This window comes from Arvicanthis niloticus, chromosome 6 (genome assembly GCF_011762505.2).
Source record: "Arvicanthis niloticus isolate mArvNil1 chromosome 6, mArvNil1.pat.X, whole genome shotgun sequence".
NCBI lineage: Eukaryota > Metazoa > Chordata > Mammalia > Rodentia > Muridae > Arvicanthis > Arvicanthis niloticus.
The window spans coordinates 93,524,677-93,543,937 of record NC_047663.1 but is presented as its reverse complement, the minus strand read 5'-3'; the positions used below and the strand labels follow the sequence as shown (position 1 = coordinate 93,543,937).

Sequence of the window (19,261 nt, the reverse complement as noted above, 5' to 3'; positions counted from 1 at the left end):
TGGGAAGGTCAACAGAGGATCTGGAGAAAGATAAGACCTAATTCTTCTCCCTGTCTCAGCCCCTAAGCTACTATTAGAACCTCTACTGGGACAGCCTGGGGCCCAGACAGATTAAGTCTGAGTTAAAAGTGCCATTACCTACCGGATGGCAATTACAAGAGTCAATGGAGTAGCTTCCCTATTTGCTTTGATCTCAAACTGGTCCTTCCAAAGGGGAGGCCATGACATTACAGGTCTGCAGCTTCCAATGGGTTCTAGCAAGACCCCAGGCTGGACTCTTCTTAGCTTGAGTCAACTCCTAACTCCTCCCTGAAGGGGTCTCCAAGCAGGTGACTGGACTGCTGTGGAGGACTCAGAAGCTCACACTGACACAAAAGCTTTTATTGCCACAAAGAAATAAGTGAGTAGGGGCCCTTCCTGAGTGACACTCACGTCTACTGCCACTGCCATGGGACTGGCTCGGAGCTTGTACCCAGCCTGTGCCCAACGATGAGCTTTTAACCACCGGGGCTATCCTCAGCTAAATCTTAAGCAGCTCACTGTCTCCATCTCTGGCATCCTGGGATTTTCTTCAGGACTGAATGACTTAGTGCATCCAGACCTCTTGGCACTTGCCTGGCCCAGAGGACACAGTGAAAACTACCACTTCTCTTTCTCTGACTTACATTGTGGTCGCATATAGTCTTCAAGGACGTACTCCCAAGTTGCAACCCCCTTTCTCTTGTTTTATTAATTTTTCTAATGTAAATGGTGTTCTGTCTGCATACATGTCTTTGCGCCACATGTGTACCTGTTGTCCTAGGAAGACAGGTGTTGGATCCCCTGGAACTGGAGTTATAAATAGTTTTAAGCTGCCATATGAGTGCTGAGACTTGAACCTGGGTCCTCTGGAAGAGCAGCCAGTGCTTTTAACTGCAGAGCCAGCTCTCCAGCCCTGATGTTTTTTCCTAAGATTTTATTTATCTTTAAAAAATTATGCCGGGCGGTGGTGGCGTACGCCTTTAATCCCAGCACTTGGGAGGCAGAGGCAGGTGGATTTCTGAGTTCGAGGCCAGCCTGGTCTACAGAGTGAGTTCCAGGACAGCCAGGGCTACACAGAGAAACCCTGTCTCGAAAAAAACAAACAAAATAAAAAAAAATTATGTGTGTGTGTGTGTGTGTGGAATGGATTGTGTGAGTGCGTGCACATGTAAGTGCAGGTGCCCAGAGAGGCCAGAGGAGAATATCAGGTCCCCAGGCAGCTGTAAATTGCCTGATGTGGGTGCTGGGAACTGAATTAGGGTCCTCTGCAAGAGCAGCAAGCTCTCTTACCCACTGAACCATCTTTCTACCCCCTACTATTTTTTTTTTTCAATAGTGGGCATTGAACTCAGGGTCTTGTGCCTTACAGACAGGCGCTCTATCCCTTAGCTGTATCCCCAGCACTGTCCCCCATCCCTTTAAATTAAGACATCGTTTCACGTAGCCCAGGCTGGCCTCAAATTCATTATACAGCCATGAGAAGTGAAGCCAGGAGGATCAGAAGTTCAAGGTCATCTGGGAAGACAGGTGTGTGCTCTCATACCCAGTCCATGTTGTATTCAGGATCAGACCCAGTGCTTCATGCTTGCTATACAACCATTCTACCAACTGAGCTGTGTCTCCAGACCCACCTGGGACTCTTTACTCTGAAGCAAGACTTCAATAAGTTGCCTAGGCTGGCCTTGAACTTGAGATCCTCACACTTCAGCTGGGGTGGCAGATGGCATGCACCAGTGGCCCACCCAGCTCTGTTTCCCTTTTGCTATCCCAAGAGTTTTGTAAGGTCTGAGTCCCCAGCAGAGGGCTGCTGGCTGCACAGGAAAGCTGAGGGAAGCAGTGGGCGGGGAAACAAACTGATCAGTCCCAGCAAGTGCATTTCAGCTGCAGAGCCTCAAGGCTTGACCTGCCCCAGACTGACATCTCTTTCTGCTCCCTAGGCCCTACCTGAGGTTGGGGGAGCAGCTGGGGATCTTCTAAGGAGCTTCTACATCAGATGCATGTGTGGTCATTTAATATTGGAAGACTGGGATTGGAAAGATGGCTCAGCAGTTAAGAGCACTGAGTTCGGGGGCTGGAGAGATGGCTCAGGGATTAAGAGCACTGGGTCCAAGGAACCACATGGTGGCTCAGGACCATCTGTAATGGGATCTGATGCTCTCTTCTGGTGTGTCTGAAGACAGCTCCTGTATATATGAGGGTCACTGAATCAACATTCAGGTGGTCTCACACCTGGAGGCTACTGGTGGATGAGAGTCAGGAGCACCTCCTGGAACTTGCTGAAAGGAGGAAGAGTGTTAGAAGGAGCATGCTGTCTCTGAGCTCAGTGACCGGCTGGAGAGATGGTTCATAGGCGAAGACTTAGCACCTGCTGCTCTTGCACCTGTCCTTCCTCAGCACCCACAGGATGGCTCACGATGACTGCAACTCCAGTTCCAGGGTATCTGACTTCATTTTCTGGCCTCCACAGGCAGCAGACGCACACTCGAGGCACAGATGAACATGCAGATAAAACACTCATACACATAAAATAAATAAATTAAAAAAAAATATTCTATTTTAAATTGTATGTGTGGGTGTGTACACATGAGTGCAGGGACCCAAAGAGGCCTAGGGCATTGGATCTCCCAGAGCTGGAGTTCAGTGCTGTGAGTCTCCTGGCTGTCTGCAAGAGCAACACTCACTCTCCACCCTTTGACCATCAGGCTGCTCTCTGGGCTCAGTGATTTTCATTCTTGTTGGTCTCTTTCCCTGAAACATCTCTAAGCTGCCCAGGTGTGTGAGGGCTAGCCTATCCCACATCCCGATCAAGTCTGTCCTCCCAGTCTGAGTACCCGCCTCCTTTTCCTCAGGACCATTCACATTGTGTGGCTGTGGGTTCAGTTGTTGATCTGGACCTTAATGGGGACACTGGAGCAGTCAACAGAGCAGCCTATGGCTACTGTTTGACTGACAGCCCTCTGGTCACTGATCCACATCCGGGTCATGGAATATGAGCCATTAGTCTTTTGGGGTTTCCCAGATTGTTCCTTGTTCCTTTTCTGGATATCATTTTTAAAAAGATTTATTTATTTATTTTATGCATATAAGTGCCCTAGCTGCATGTACACCTGCAGGCCAGAAGGGGGCATTAAATTCCATTATAGATGGTTGTGAGCCACCATGTGGTTGCGGGGGAGTTGAACTCAGAACCTCTGGAAGAGCCACCAGTGCTCTTAACAGCTGAGCCATCTCTCTGTCCCCTCAATTTTTTTTTAATGTATTCACCTGGTGTCTTCTATTATATAAATGACTTGGAGGCATTGAAGGACATTGTTATGTAACCAAATCTTCTCTCTCTCTTTCTCCCTCTCTTTTTTTCTGCCTTTTTTTTGGGGGGTGGGGGTGGGGGCAGGGTTTTTCTGGGTACTCCTGGCTGTCCTGGAACCAGACTTGCCTTAAACTAGGAGATCTGCTTTCCTCGACCTCCCAAGTGTTGGGATTAAACATTTACACAGCCAATCTTGCTAAGCCTTTAAAGTGTTTTTTATAATACTGATCTAGGGGCTGGAGAGATGGCTCAGGGGTTAAGAGCACTGGCTGCTCTTGCAAAGGACCCAGGTCTAATTCCCAACATTCACAACCATTTGTGACTTCAACTCCAAAGGGTTCCAGCGCCCTCTTCTGGCCTTCACGGGCACTAGGCATAGTATGATGCAGGTACATACACACAGGCAAATCTCATAAGCATAAAATGAAAACAACCCTTCAAAATGCTGGCCCGGAAGCTGGAGTTTTAGCTCAGTGGTAGAGCACTTCCCCAGCCCTTAGTTCCATTCTCAGCAAAGCAAAAAAGCAAACAATTTAAACAGGGAGAAAAGAAGGCTTGGAAGATGGCTCCATGGATGAGAGCACTTCCGCTGTGTGTTAATGGAGTTAACTAAGAGATAAGCTGACAGGCACACTGTGAGAGACTGCTTCAGTAGGGTTATCTGAAGTGGGAAGATGCATCCCAAACGTGGGTGGGGTCTTCAGTTGCCACTTCAGATAACACGAGGATGTAAGGGAAAAGCTTTGCTTTTTATCGTCAATACTTTTGTGGGTGCGAGTGAGGTCATTTGGCCCATTCCTTCAACATGTCGGAACTCAGCTTCTTTGGACCATCCGCGTGGACTGAAAGCTAGTGGCTATCCAGGAACCCTCCAAGTTTGTAGAACCAAGTCAGGACCACTAAGGTACCCATCCTCACGGATGAGCAGCTATGGGACTCTCGGCCTCTCCCATATGCAGAGAGCCATTGTTGGGCTACCCAGACTGTGCTGTGTAAGCTGCCAGTCTTAACACTTATCTTACTGGTTCTGTTTCTTTAGGGAACCCTGACAGTGCATACAGACCTGAGTCCAAATTCCCAGTACCCAAGTAAAACGCTGGGCTTGGCTGAGTGTATCTCTTCTCTCAGGATTCTGGTTAGAGACAGATGGATCCAAGAGCTCAATGGCCAGCCAACCTAACCAAGACATCAAGCTTTCTCCAAGTTCATAGCCTATCATACTTAAAGCAGGATACCCAATGTGCTGCTCTGGCCTGCACATGAGCAGTGCACCCACACCCTCATGTGCATGTACCACACACACATGACATACACAGATTAAAAAAAATAAAATGTTAGCCTGGTGTGGTGGTGCACACCTTTGATCCCAGCACTTGGGAGGCAGAGGCAGCTCTGTTAGTTCAAGGCCAGTCTGGTCTACAAAGCAAATTCCAGAACATTCAGGGCTACACAGAGGAAACCCTGTCTAAAAAAATAAAAACAAACAAACAAACAAACAAACAAAAAACCAGTAGATCTTAGTTGAGGAAGGAGGAGCCAAGTCAAGGCTTTCCTGAACCACAAATCAAGTTCAGAGTCAACCTGAATATACTAGGAAGTTCCTGACTTATTAAAAAAAAAAAAAATGGCCATTTGGCCCAGCAGTGGTGGCGCACACCTTTAATCCCAGCACTTGGGAGGCAGAGGCAGGCGGGTTTCTGAGTTTAAGGCCAGCCTGGTCTACAGAGTGAGTTCCAGGACAGCCAGGGCTACACAGAGAAACCCTGTCTTGAAAAACCAAAAAAAAAAAAAAAAAAAAAAAAAAAAAAAAAAGAAGTGATCCCTGGGGCTGGGGGTGTGGCTCAGCTGGCACAGTTGTCGGTTAGCATGGTTAGCATGCACAGGACCTTGGGCTTGATCCTCAGCACGGTGCAAACTGGGGGTGAGGATCTGTACCTCTAATCCCTTGCCAAATAGAGACCGAAGAATGAGAAATTCATGGTCATCCTTGGCTACATATTGAGTTTCAGGCCAACCTAGGATTCATGAGAACCTGTCTAAAAGAATAAAAATTAAAAGTATCTGTTGCCCCAAGAGATGTGGAAGCGGGTGAAAGGTTTCCTTCTGCTGCACAGTAGTCTCCCCAGGTCTCCAGGCCCAGGCTTTTCCCAGCTCCCTCTAGAATCTAGAGTCCGGATGCTGTTCTCAGCCTTTCTAGGTAGATGCTAGGTCCTTTTGTTTGTTATTGACCACTTCTTCAGGGCTGCTGCCTTCCACTCCTTACCTTCTTGGATTGAGCACATAGATCTGTGTTTCATTCATATATATAATATAATATAATATAATATAATATAATATAATATTATATATTATTATATTACATATATTTATATAATATATAAATTATTATATATACAATTATATATATAAATATATAATATATATATATTTCTATTTCAGTCACCAAAGGAATGAGACAGAGGCCAGTGGGGCTCATTCAGTGGTAAGGTACTTGCCTAATATGAGCAAAGCTGTGGGGTCTTCCTCAGCATTGGGGGGGAAAAAAGAAAAAAAAAAAAAGAATTGGCATCCCATGGTCTCCCTTACCTTTGTCCACTCCACGAGTGGACAGCAAGCAGCATGCCCATCCAGTTCCTTCCTGTACTGTGGTGTGGTGGATATGAATCCACCTGTCAAACAAGCCCAATTTCAAATCAGTTTTGCCAGCTCTCTGGCTGTGTGGTATGTTCAGTTTCTGAACTTCGGTTCTCCATCTGTAAAACTGGGGGGGTCATCATAATAGTCTCTACTCACAGCCACCTGTGAGTAGCTGGAAGAATGGAGACCAGTGCTCAACTATGCCTTGCACCTTGAGCTTCTAGTTCAGTGATTCTCAACCCGTGGATCCTAACCCTGTTGGCAAATCTCTATCTTCTTCTTTTTTGTTTGTTTGTTTGTTTTTTTCGAGACAGGGAACTCACTCTGTAGACCAGGCTGGCCTCGAACTCAGAAATCCACCTGCCTCAGCCTCCCAAGTGCTGGGAATTACAGGTGTGTGCCACCACTGCCCGGCTGTTAGGAAGGTTGAGAACCACCTGGCTAACTGGTTCTTACTTCATATCCAACATCCTTATGTAAGGGTATGCACCCAGCACCCAGGCCGGGAATCCTCATGTTTCTCTTGAGTAGGGAGAGACTTGGTTGCCTGGGAGATTTCCCATGTCTCTGTTCTGCACAATATGCAGGGACCTCAAGGCTGGGCCTGAGGTCAGAACCCTTGAGATGTGTCTGTCGTCTTAAGTCTTGCATGAAATAACCTGTTGTCCTTGTTATAGCTCTGCAGTATGGAAATGTCGCCCCATGGTCCACACGGCCGGATACTAGTCAGGACCACGAAGTGCCCTGATTGGGTGCTGTAGACACTAGCTTGAGGCAGGAGGGGCAGCTGTCTGGTAGGGCCTGACCAAGGAACCAAAGCTCAAGCAGCAGGTTCTTCTGCCAGGGAAACCCTCTTCCTCCAGCCTTTCCCGGGCCTGCCCCTGGCGTCCAACTTCTCACATTTCAGCTTCCGAGTTACCGAAAGCACTGAGCTACTGCGGCTGCGGCTGCGGGGGGCCTCTGCAGCAGGCAGATGTTAACTCTTGATGTGCTGGTAGCAATGCCAATTCCTCCGGAGCAGCAGGGTCCCAGAGCTGGAAGGCCAGATCGAGGGCAGAGCCGTGTTAATATGAGCCTCTGTCTTTGCACTCTGGCCTGTTCTACTCACTAGCTCATCTTGCCTCTTTCTTCCCTGTTGGCCAAAACTTCAGGACATCAAGATTTGCACCACAGAGCATAGATTATATGTCATTTTGTGCTTCATTGATGATTGATTGATTGATTGATTTACACAGGTTTCTTTGTGTAGTTCTGGCTGTCCTAGAACTCACTCTATAGACCAGGTTTAGAGATCTGCCTTGCCTGAGTGCTGGGATTAACGGCATCCCGGGGTTTGTGTTCTCTTTAATCTCACACACGGTGATGACTTCCCTCCACATCCCTCAGAGCACTGAGCTGGACACCCCTCTGGCACCTGGCTGCCATGAACCATGGCTGGGTCACCAGCACCAGGTGAGCTCCTGATATGAGAAGCCATTATGGAAGGTGTTCTTCAGAGCATCTCACAGGATGCTAGAGGAGTGTGACCCGACCTAGGCTGAGGTACTGATCAGCTGTAATGATGGACAGCAAGGTGCTTGCATCTGGAATGAAGACTTGGGATCTGTCTCAAAGGTGAAATAAGAAATGTGGCCAGAGCAGTGCTGGGGTCACAGGTGGTTGCCCCAACACTGCAGCCTGCATACCCATATGCTTCCCAGGATGTCTTGGTGTGTTGAGCCCATCCCTCCCTGCGGAAAGCCCGTTCCTATTCTATATGGCTCCCTCTCCCACTTTGAGGTCCATGGCTGGTTTATGACAGTAGTCCCTGTCCCTTTTCCATCCTGACCAGTTCCTGGTCATTCTAATCTAGTCACCAAAGGAACCAACAGGCCAGGACAGGGATGTCACTTGCCCAATAGGAGCAAAGCTGTGGGCTCCTCCTCAGTACTAGGGAAAACAGGAATAAAAGAAAAAAAAAGAAAAATGACCCGGCATCCCACTCTCTCACCTACCCTTGTCCACTCCGTGAGAGTACAGAAAGTAGTCTCCCCACCCAGTTCTCTCCTGCACCCCCCACACTCCCTACCTTTCTTTTGAATTCGAAACACATCCCCTTCTGGCTTCCTGTGGGCCTCCTTGGCTCTCTCCAGCCACACCCATTGGTTCCTTGGCTAACTTCCTTTTACATAAACCAAAACTAAGGTGCTTTCCTGCTTCACTCACGGTGAGAGGGGCCCAGCTGGGTGTCAAGTACTTGAGCACTGGCCCAGTCTTCACTGCTGATATTGATTTCTGAGTCTTTGAGATATTCTTTCAGCTCCCGGTCCACCTGTTGGATTTCTTTTCCTTTCCTTTCAAGTGAGCAGACAGGGTCTTAAGGTAGCCCAGGCTGCCCTCAAACACAAGACCTTTCTGCCTCAGCTCCCCAAGTTTAGCTGGGGTTCCAAGCATGTGCCACCGTACTGTCTCCTAGTAGAATTATCATAACTGTTGTAACTGCTGCACCTGCTCGATGAGACCACTGAGGAAGCAGTTACAGCTGTTTCTGACAGGATCAGGAATAGCCTAGCATGCAGCCATAAACTGTTAAAAGTGCTTCCCTGAGATGCAGCTTAAGAAGCTGTTTGCACTGCCAGCTTGTACATTGAGAAGCAGAGACTTTCCCAAGAGGGGAAAAAATCGCTAAGTGAGGGAGCTGAGTGCAAGGGGAGGGACTAAATGCTCAAAATAAGGGTGGGCAGGGTATGGCTGAGAGAGACAAGGGCAGTAGCCAACCGTGGTAGAGACCAAGACACAGGAATGGTACCTCTCTTTAGTGGCTGGCATCGAAGGTCTTACGGCCAAAGCTGGGTGAACACACAGAGGTCAGGACCTTTAGTCCAGCGGGTACTACCTAGATCTGTAAGTCTTTGTGGATGCCACAAGGCTCTACCCTAGTATGGATAAACTTTTTGCTTATTCCTGGGTTGCTTGTCCACAAAGCCGCGTGTGTGCCAGGCGCCCTCTAGTGGTTTGGGGTCCCAGCTTTGTTGGGCCAGGTGACTGGGGTATTGAGGGACACTGGATTTGTTCTTAACTCCATCAGGGACATTTGAACGTTATTCCATCCTGATCACGGGGTCCTTTCCCAGACATTGATGTTTTCAGACTATAAGTCTCATCCTGGCTCCAATAATTGTTGTCTGCTGGTTTCCTTTGGCTTTGGTTCTAGTTTTGTTTTTTTAGACAAGGTCTCTCTACAAAGTCATGTTTTTTTCTGGAACTCACTATGTAGACTAGGCTGACCTTGAACATACAAAGATCTACCTACCTCTGCCTCCTGAATGCTGGAATTACAGGTGTGTGCCGGCTGGTGTCCACGCTTTATTCATAGCGGCCCTTGTTTTCCCACAGAGCACACCATTCGCACTTCCTGTTCCTAGTGGGTATAGTGTACGGAGCTACAAGAACAGTTGTTGAATTGAAGCTAGGGCCAAAGTCCTGCTGGGTTCAGTCTTGCTGCGAACAAAAACTCTGACAAAGGCAAGTGAGGCAAGAAGGGCTTGCTTCATCGCACAGTTCTAGGTTCTAATCTGTCATAGCAGAGGCGTCAAGGTGAAGCCACTAGACACACTGCATCCACAGTGGTAAGCAGAAAGACACTGAGTCGGCTCATGCAGACTCTGTTCAGCCCATTTTCTCTCTCTCTCTTTTTTTATAGCCCAGTATCTAAACCCAGGGTGTAGTGCTGCCTGTGACTACACGGGGGGGGGGGGGGGGGGTTCTAGTTTGCTCTCTAGTACTGTAGTAAACATCATGACCAACGGCGGCTTGAGGAGGAAAGCCTTTATTTCAGTGTATACTTCCAGTCATGATCCATCATTAAAGTAAGTCAGGGGAGGCAGGAATCATACAGGGAGGCCACTTACAGGCCTGCTTCCTCTTCCACGCTCAGGTAGCTTTTCTTCCTTCCTTCCTTTTTTTCTTCCTTCCTAAATTTACGTATTTTTATTTTATGTCCATTGCTGTTTTGCCTGCAAGAGAGTCTCTGTGAGAGTGTCGGATTCCCTGGTACTGGAATTACAGACAGGTGTGAGCGCCATGAGGGTGCTGGGAATAGAACCCAGGTCCTCTGGAAAAGAGCAGCTAGTGCTCTTAACTGCTGAGACAGATCCCCAGCCCAGGTAGCTTTTCTGTACAGCCCAGATCCACCTTCGGAAGGGACTTACTGCCCAGAGGACAATGGCATCAATTAACAATCAAGAAAATGCCACACAAACATGCCCACAGGCCATGATTAAGAACAATCTGCCAATAGAGTCTCCCTCAGATAACACTGGGCAGCATCAAATTGACAGATGACATTAACTATGAGACTGGTGTCTTCCCATATTTTCTCTCTCTTTTTTTTTTTTAAAGATTTATTTATTTTATGTATGAGTACACTGTAGCTATCTTTAGACACACCAGAAGAGGGCATAAGATCTCGTTACAGATGGTTGTGAGCCACCATGTGGTTGCTGGGAATTGAACTCAGGACCTTTGGAAAAGTAATCAGTGCTCTTAACCATCTCTCCAGCCCCCTCATATTTTTTTTCTTTCGGTTTTTCGAGACAGGGTTTCTCTGTGTAGCCCTGGCTGTCCTGGAACTCACTCTGTAGACCAGGCTGGCCTCGAACTCAGAAATCTGCCTGTCTCTGTCTCCCAAGTGCTGGGATTAAAGGCGTGCGCCACCTGTCTTAGTCTCCCAGGTATGAGGACCACAGGTTGTGCTATCGTGTATAGCTTCTCCTCTCATTTTAATTCCCTAGGCTAATGTAGGTAGACTGTGATTTTGTGACTCCTGTGACTGGCGATCTTGGAGAGGACATTTGGTGGGTCCTCCACAAGTAGGGTTTGTCCAGGTGTTTGGAGAAGAGGAAGCAATCAAGGCAAAGCAAGAGAAAGCATGAGTTGGGCACAGGGGTGTGTACCTGTAGGTTCAGTCACTTGGGAGAGAGGCAGGAGGACCATATGAGTCCAGAAAGAGCAATGCCTGGGGAACTTAATATTCAGCCTTAAAGAGAGAAGACAGAGACACAAAGACACAGAGAAAGAGAGGCTACACTGAGGGAATGTGGCTTGCAGGGAGGGGACCATGCCACGAGGACTTGATGAGGTGGGAGTAGTCCCTATAGGAGTCATTGAGACAGTAGGTAACCTCAGCTTTCTAGCCAAAAGCAAGAATTCTGCAGACAACAGTCAGAGGCCCCGGAGGAGCCTCCCAACCCATAGAGCCCGAACTTGGATTTCATCCATCAAGGCTCCAAGCTCAGGGTCCGGCTTTGTGGACTTTTTTTTTTTTGGTCTAGATTTGTGACCTAAAGTATGGCATAATAAAACAAATTAATGATATTTTGTAGCACATGAAAATGATGAAATTCTACTTATATTACTGATTGTTGTGTTTACATCCCCAGCCCTGATACAATGGGTACAATTTTTTTTTTTTTTTTTTTTTTTGGTTTTTCGAGACAGGGTTTCTCTGTGTATCTCTGGCTGTCCTGGAACTCACTTTGTAGACCAGGCTGGCCTGGAACTCAGAAATCCTCCTGCCTCTGCCTTCCAAGTGCTGGGATTAAAGGCGTGCGCCACCACTGCCCAATGGGTACAATTTTAAGCCGCTAACCTGGTGGAAATTTGTTGTATAGCAATAGGAACTCAAAAGAACAGTACCCTAGGCACATGCAGGGTAGCTGTTTAGAAACAGGAAAAACAATCTATCCTTCCTCCACAGGGACAAAAATCTACATCAAGGTTGGGGATGTGGTCCAGTAACAAATGCCTGTTTAGTATGAGTGAGGCCCAGGACTGCATCATAAAAATGAGAAAACGTGTGGAAGCTGGAGAGATGGCCCAGTGCATGTCCTACGCTTGCAGAGAGGATTGATTCAGTCCCCAGCACCCACATTTTATGGGTCACCATTGTCTGTAACCCTAGTTACAAGTGATAAGCCATCTCTGATGTCTGTTGGCACATGTACATCCCCCGACACCCTGCAACAAATGGAGACATAAAAATTGTAAGGAAATCTAGAGCAGTTCCCCTTGCTTATGAACTCTTCCAACTCTTCCTCAGGAATAGTTTTGCTGGTTTGTTCTGTTTTTTTTTTTTTTTTCATATTGTAGCACAGGCTGGCCTTGAACTTGAGGGTTTCATCTGGGTTCTCTGGAAAGAGCAGCCATCACTTTTAACCACTGACTGACCACTCTCCAGCACATACATGCCACTTTTGAGACAGAGGCTCACTAAGCAATGTTGCCTAGCCTGGAACTTGTTACGTAGCTCAAGCTGTCCTCAAACTCACAGAGCTTTGTCCAGTTCTACCTCTAGAATGCTGGGATTAAGAGTGTGAGCCACCACCATTAGTTTTAATTGGGAGTGTCTGAGCACTAGTGTATCTGCATGCCTATATACACCTGTGTGTACCTGTGTCTGCACGTGTGTGTGGTACCAGAGGCGGCCAGAAGGGGGCATTAAATTCCCTCCAGGTGGAGTTATAGGTGACTGTGAGCCAGCTGATAAAGACACTGGGAACAGACAGAACTTTGGTCCTCGGGCGTGCCAGCAAGTGGTTTTTTTTTTTTTTTTCTTTCTTTCTTTCTTTTTTTTTTTTTTGAGATAGGGTTTCTCTGTGTAGCCCTGGCTGTCCTGGAATTTACTTTGTAGACTAGGCTGGCCTTGAACTCAGAAATCCGCCTGCCTCTGCCTCCCAAGTGCTGGGATTAAAGGCGTGAGCCACCACTGCCCGGCCCAACAAGTGTTCTTATCTGCTGAGCCATCTCTTCAGCCCTGGATATGAGGTTTTAAATGTCAACATCTCAAAGTACTTCAAGAATGAGAGTCCTCGTGGGTCTGCCACATCCCCTCCCCCTATTTGTCCTCTTTTGGAAGGAAGGGGCCAAAGACGCTCACCTCCTGTTCTCTGGGAGACAAGAGTGGATCAGGTTAAGGTCACTACTAATCAAGGGTGACGGCAGTTGGCGCATGCTCAGAGAAGTACATTAAAGTAGAAATAAGACTCTGAGTCTTTCCTTCAAACTTTTAAAAATTAATTTCCATGTATGTACGCTATAGTGCACATGCCAAGGTCAGGAGAGAATTTGTGGAAGCTGGTTCTCTCTTTATACCACGGAGATTCTGGGAATAAAAAACAGGTCGTCAGGCTTGCCGGCAACATCTTTACCTAAGGAACCATTTCACCTGCTCTCCTGTTTTTTTTTTTTTCCCTCCCTGTTTGTCTCTCATTAGAGGCAAGCAAGATCTTATCTTCGATCTTCAAGCGCTAGAATTCTGGATTACAGGTGTGCAACGCACAGCCGGCTAGGAAGTGCTGCTTTTCAAGTTAAGTGTCCCTGGGAATTAGATGCTAATTGATCTGGGATCTACGTTTAGGCTTAGAGAAACGGCTTATCAGGTTGATCAGATGATCAGAAGACTGACCAATATGCACGCAAAACTAACTAGCCATGCTCTGGATGTTGGTAATATCGAGCAATGTTTTCTAATAATACCGAACAACTGTTATTAATAGAAGTATTTCAACTAAGAGGCGCGATTTGGGTGGAACTATGGAAGGCGGCGGATGGGGCAGGGGAAGGCGCTGAGCAGGAGTGAGGACATTCCAAGGCAGGCGTTGACTTCCTGAGCCTGGGGCCAAGCCCTCCAGGAGTCTAGGGAGGGCCAGGACCGGAAGGTGTGGGCGTGGCAGAAGACGGAAGCTCTCCCCTAAAATGTTCCCTCCCTCGCCCCAGACCACCACTCCCCCCCATTGTAGAGAGCGCCCTCTGGCGGTGGAGCAAGTTCCATCCCGCCCTCCCCATGAATGAAAAAGCAGTAGCCCGCAGAGCGCGAAGCCAGATAGTAAGGTAGTGAAAGAGGCAGGACGGGACCTGGCAGCCACCACCAGACCTCTAATGGATATTCGGGCCGCGCTGGCAGCCTGCCCCAGGGGCCGCTGCTGTTCTGGCTTGCCTCCGCCCTTCCCTTCCTTCCCACTTGCTCTCCCTTCCTATGGCAGCCCCAACATCCGAGGTGCTCTGCGCACCTGTCTGTGCCATTTGTACCCTTCGCACTCCAAGAGTCCGGGCCGGGCAGCCACTTGGGTAGAGACGGAGGGAGGCGGCTGGCGGGTGGTCAGAGTCAGCCCCAAGTTACTTGTGGGAAGCGGTGGCTATGACGCAAGTTTCCAGGGGGCCCGGGTCGGCTCGAAAGGGAGCGCGCCAGAGTGGCTCCGCTGCTTACAGTGGCAATCATGAAAATGCAAAAGCCTGAAGCACACACCCAAAAGAGCCTCCTTTTGCTGCTGCAACCCCGCCCAGCGCGCGTCCTCCTGGGCAGCGGTGCGCAAAGACCCCGCACTGGGCAGTACTCAACGGACCCTGGACTACACAGGCTGGGATCCCGCGCTGGCCCTTTTTTTTTTTTTTTTTTTTTTTTTTTCCTTTTTAGCTACGCTTGCCAACCTGTCAGCTGATGGACCTCATCACCCATAGTGGCGCATGTAGCTGGGCCGCTGTTCACTCCATTCACACCGTGTCCCCGCACAGCCAGCTGTCGACCAGGGACCCCTGGTCCCGGGGTTAAGTCTGCAGACCCATGTTGCAGTCGGTCCCAAGGAGCCTGCGCCCTTCTCGCCCCAGCATCCAGTCGCCCTGGGGGGGGCGCTGCAAATAGTCCTTTGTTTACATGCAATTCCTTACTCCGCGGAAGGAGGCCGGGGGAGTGCTGAGTTTTCACCAGCTGTTTCCCGCCTTGAAACAGACATCTGATCAGCTGCAAACACACACACACATACACACGCCCGGGGAGGCAGGCTGGAGAGACCTCCCTCCCGCCCCTCCCGCCCGCCTCCCTCCCTCGCCGCTGCTGCTGCCGCCTGCATCTGGGACCGGCCGATTCTGCACCTCCGTCCGGCGCTGCCCTTTGATTCGGATTTCCATCTTGCATTCTCCGGCTGACCGCGAGACCTGGCTCGTGCACAGGAGGGGGGCCTATCGCTATGGAGTATTTCATGGTGCCTACTCAGAAGGTGCCCTCTTTGCAACATTTCAGGAAAACAGAGAAAGAAGTGATAGGAGGGCTCTGTAGGTGTGTACTGCTCCTCCCCCCAACCCCTTCTTCCCATTGCAGCCCCCGGCCAGCCCGCCCGGGCGGGTGCGCGTGTGCGCACGCATGGCTCGCGCCTCCGACCTCGCTCGCCTTTCTTAGCCACCGGGTCCGCTGCAGTCTCATGTACCCTGCTTGCGCTGCCTAGGGACCTTCTTCCCTTGGAACGTGGGGACCCCGAGAGGCTCTGGCCACTTTTGTCCGCTGCAGGCGGGCGAGTCGCGACGTTTGTAAATTGCAAACAGACCCACGTGGTGCTGCAGCAGTCCCGGCCATGCTTGCTGCTGGTGGCTTTCACCCAGCGCTTCCTCCTCCCCCCGCCAGCCTTGGCTTCCTTCCTTTTCCTTGCTTCCTCGCGCTTTCTGGGAACCCTCTTCTAAGGAGGTTTTTTGGGGAGTCTGGGGCGTGCGAGTAGACAGCTACAATGCTGCCATGCCGCTGCTCCATGCTGGGGGGGGGCGGGGAGCCGGGTGGTGTGAACGTTTGCAGAGAACAGGGCTGCAGCAGTGTTGGGGGCGTGCTCGCTCGAGGTTGCGAGGCGTACGTGGACCCTTAGTGGCCATGCTTCGAGCAGGGAAATCGCAGTCCCCCACACGTTGGCAGTCGCTAGCCGCACGTTCGCCGCCCGCGCCCGGGCGCTGTTTACTAGCGAGGCCTGGACGTGACTCTGCAGCCCTCTTGGAGTAGGCGGACCTCTGCGCGCGCGGCCTCGCGGGAGCTGTAGTTCTCGATGTCGGGTCGGTGCTGCATTGTGGGACTTGTAGGCGCTTCGGAGCCACGCTTTACTTGCACAAAGCTCGGCTGTAGCCAACTGGGTGGGCTAAGCAGGCCAGGTGGGGAGGCCTTTTGGGGAGGGCGCATCTTAGGTTGCTTCTAGGCTCAAGTCTACTCCTTGTTGCATGTGGGTCTCTGCAAACTTTGCTGTCCCACGTCTGTTCTCCAGTCACAAATGCAAAGCGTTGAATCTCCCGGCCGGGTGGGTGGTCTGCAAGCTCTCTTGACACACTCCTTAGTGAGCTTGGTCCTACTTAGGTTGTCCCAGATCTACCCTCTACTAAATCAAGACCGGCCAGTGGCCGAATCTCCCGAAACTCTTCTTAAATGGTCGTGTCTGGAATTACTATTGCCGGCCGTGGTATCTGTTCATTGAACCCTACAATCGGGCTGGGTCGGGGCGGGGATGGTGTTGGTGCACGAAAGGAGCGGTTTCTCCAGCGCGCTTAAGTTTGAAACCCACGGTCCCTTTCCTGCCTGCCGCGCTACTCCAGGAGTGTAATGGCTCCCCAGGGCTGGGGCCACGTGCTCCGACACCCCAGCCTGGCAGGGCTGGGATTGAAGGAGGAGGAGGAGCCCGCTGAGTGGCACAGGCTGGTTGGTAGACAGCAACGCCTGTGGGGCAGGGTGCTGCATAGGTATAAAATTCAGGCAGGGATCCCACTTTACTCAAGTTGAGAGCCAATACCAAGGGCCTATTGATGGATCTAACAGCTGGCAGCCCCCCTCTGATTCCCCCTTCCCTCCCTCAGCTGGCACTAAGATAAGGTCCACCTGAGGGCACAGCAGGTACAAAACAGCAATAACAAAACCCTTGGACTCTGTAAATATTCTGGGGATCCACTTGCTAGGATTTTCTCCTTGAATCACTCTGATCTTGCTGTGAGTTCATTCGTTTTCTGATTTCTTTGTAACGATGGATACAGAAGCTAAGAAAGGTACCAGTTAGAGCAGATGTACAGTTGGATTTGCTTCCTAAGTTTGTTGTAGTGCTGGCTCTTCTCAGCTGGCCTGGGTAGTGGGGAATGAGGCCTGATTTGCTCCATATCCCAGAGAGGTCATTCTGGTTCCGATCCTTTATAGGCTTTGACAGTAGGAACCTCTGGTTGCTATGCTTGAGCCTTTTGGTACTCTGTCTTCACGCTTCCCTTCTCCAGACCTGTGTTGCTGGAGGGCAGTAGACTCCCAGGAACATTGGGTGTTGTTAGGCCTAGTGATTGAGGTATCTGCCTACAGGCACACAGGTCCTCAACCAGGAGACACTGGGCATGGAGGAGCCTCTAGGCGTGTTCATTTTCAGCTGGAGTTACAGCTGGGAGGCCTTTCCTGGATGGAGTGTGGGCTGGGCAGAGCTTATGATGGGTGGACTCTGGTTTGTTTCAGGCTATTGGACTTTGCTCCACCCCTCCCTCTTTAGCTGAGTTCTCTCTGTCTGACTCCCATGCCTTCCAGGCCAACCAGAAGGAGCCATAGGGCAGAATGGCACACTTTGATGTTTTGTTTGGAGTTTTGAACCTGCTGCTTAATGGTTCTGTGAGACTTGGATATAGGCAGTGCCTAGAAGGTGAAATTCAGACTCTAAAAGCAGGTTCATGGTAGTTTCCATCCGTGTAAGTGTATGTGTGTGCGAATGTGCTCATGTGCACAGATGACTTCCTCAGTTGCTCCTAGGGATGGTTGAGGTTTATTGTGGACATGGGGAAGAAAGCAGCCAGAGGACTCTGGAAGGGTCTAGACTGAACATGCTGAGGAGAGGAGGGGAGGGGAGGGGAGGGGAGGGGAGGGGAGGGGAGAGGAGAGGAGAGGAGAGGAGAGGAGAGGAGAGGAGAGAAAACATGAGAGAACAAGAACACACGAACCTGAGAACCCAGAGGCCAAGAGGCCAGTAGCCAAAATGGCTGAGGTTATTATATAAGGATCAGAGGCTGGGGGGAGGGAAGCCCATTCCAGTCCCTGAGATGGAAGAGTTTAGAGTAGGGAGTGGGGTGTGCCAGCCATGACTCTGTAACAGGTACTGAGAGATGCTGGGAGAGCCAGCATCCCCTTTGATATGTTAGGTGGCACCTCAGCCATTTGTCCTGAGTTTGACCTAACATTCTCCTGCCTTATTTGTCTACTTATATTTTTACTTTTTTTTTGTTTGTTTTTTGAGACAGAGTTTCTCTGTGTAGCCCTGGCTGCCCTGGAACTCACTCTGTAGACCAGGCTGGCCTCGAACTCAGAAATCCACCTGCCTCTGCCTCCCAGGTGCTGGGATTAAAGGCGTGCGCCACCACCGCCCGGCTTTACTTAATTTTTAAAATCTCAGATTTTTACATGCGTGTGGGTGTTTCACCTGTATGCCACATGTGTGCCCTGCCCTCTGCGGCCAGACGAGGGCATCAGATCCCTTGGAATAGTTGCGTGCTGCTATGTGGGTGCTGGGAACTGAACTTGTGCCCTCTGGAGTAGAGGTCGTCAGTTCTCTTGGTTTTCAACTGTTCTCAACCATCTCTTCAGCTCAGATGAATGACCCAGGCCGCCTTCAAATCTGGGATCCTTTTTCCTCTTTAGCATTTCCTACTGATGTAAAATACCACAGCCAGCATCTCCTCCTCAGTTTTTAGACCTTTAGACCAAGACCTAAACAAATAAGGTTGGGGAATGTTAGGTCTCAAGACCTAACGTCTTTCAGAAGGTGCTTACCACTGCACTGGCTGGCTTCATAGATCCGCCCGTCTCTGCACCTCCCCCCCTCCCCCCCCCAAGTTTTGAGGTAACAGACGGACTGTTCCCAGCTTTTATGTAGATGCAGGAGATCTGAATTCAGGTCCTCATGGTTATGTGGCTGAGCTATTTCCTTAGCTCCTGGCCCCCCCAAAAAGATAGGTTCTCATTTAGCCCAGGCTGATCTCCAACTTGGTTTGTAAATTAAGATGACCTTGAACTCCTGATCCTGCTGCTTTCCACCAAGTGCTGGACCTTCAAGCACGTGCTGTCATACTGGGTGTCTTACAAACTCTTTAAAAGTTCCTTTAAGTGCTGGCAAGATGGCTCAGTAGATAGAGTCCAGGTCCCTGTGAACATGCTGGATTATCTGAGTTTAATCCTGTGTCCTGCAGGTAGATCTCTATGAGCTCAAGGCCAGTCTGGTGGACAGAGCAAGTTTCAGGACAGCCAGGGCTACACTGAGAGATCTTCTCTTAAAAGGAGAGGTGGGGGAGGGGGAGCGGGGAGAGGGAGAGGTAGGTGTTATTAGAGAGTATTAAGAACTTTGGCATGTTTGTTTGGTCCCTGGCCATATATTTTGATGCACCAGCTTGATGCTGGGGGTTAAGGATACAAAAAAGTAAAGTCCTGACCCCTGTCCTTGGCAGGTCACCGACTTGTGATGGTGAAGGGTTTTGTCAGCTCCCTTAGAGGGTTGTCTTGGA

At 49.7% G+C, this 19,261-nt stretch overlaps 1 protein-coding gene across 4 annotated transcripts in view; it reads left to right on the top strand.

Moving 5' to 3' along the window:
* Tfap4 (transcription factor AP-4) overlaps positions 1-19,261 on the top strand; it is a 44,272-nt gene that overhangs the window by 12,679 nt on the left and 12,332 nt on the right. Inside the window, exon 1 of one of the 4 annotated variants that reach the window (XM_034505247.2) lies at positions 14,803-15,056. The exons of 1 other annotated variant lie outside the window; for it this stretch is intronic. In XM_034505247.2, coding sequence (XP_034361138.1) covers positions 14,968-15,056 — 89 coding nt within the window. In that variant the 5' untranslated portion in view covers positions 14,803-14,967. Of the gene's footprint in view, positions 1-14,802; positions 15,057-15,144; positions 15,812-16,257; positions 16,638-19,261 lie in introns of those variants that run through there. 2 more of the 4 variants (XM_076937309.1, XM_076937310.1) reach the window with 2 other exon arrangements.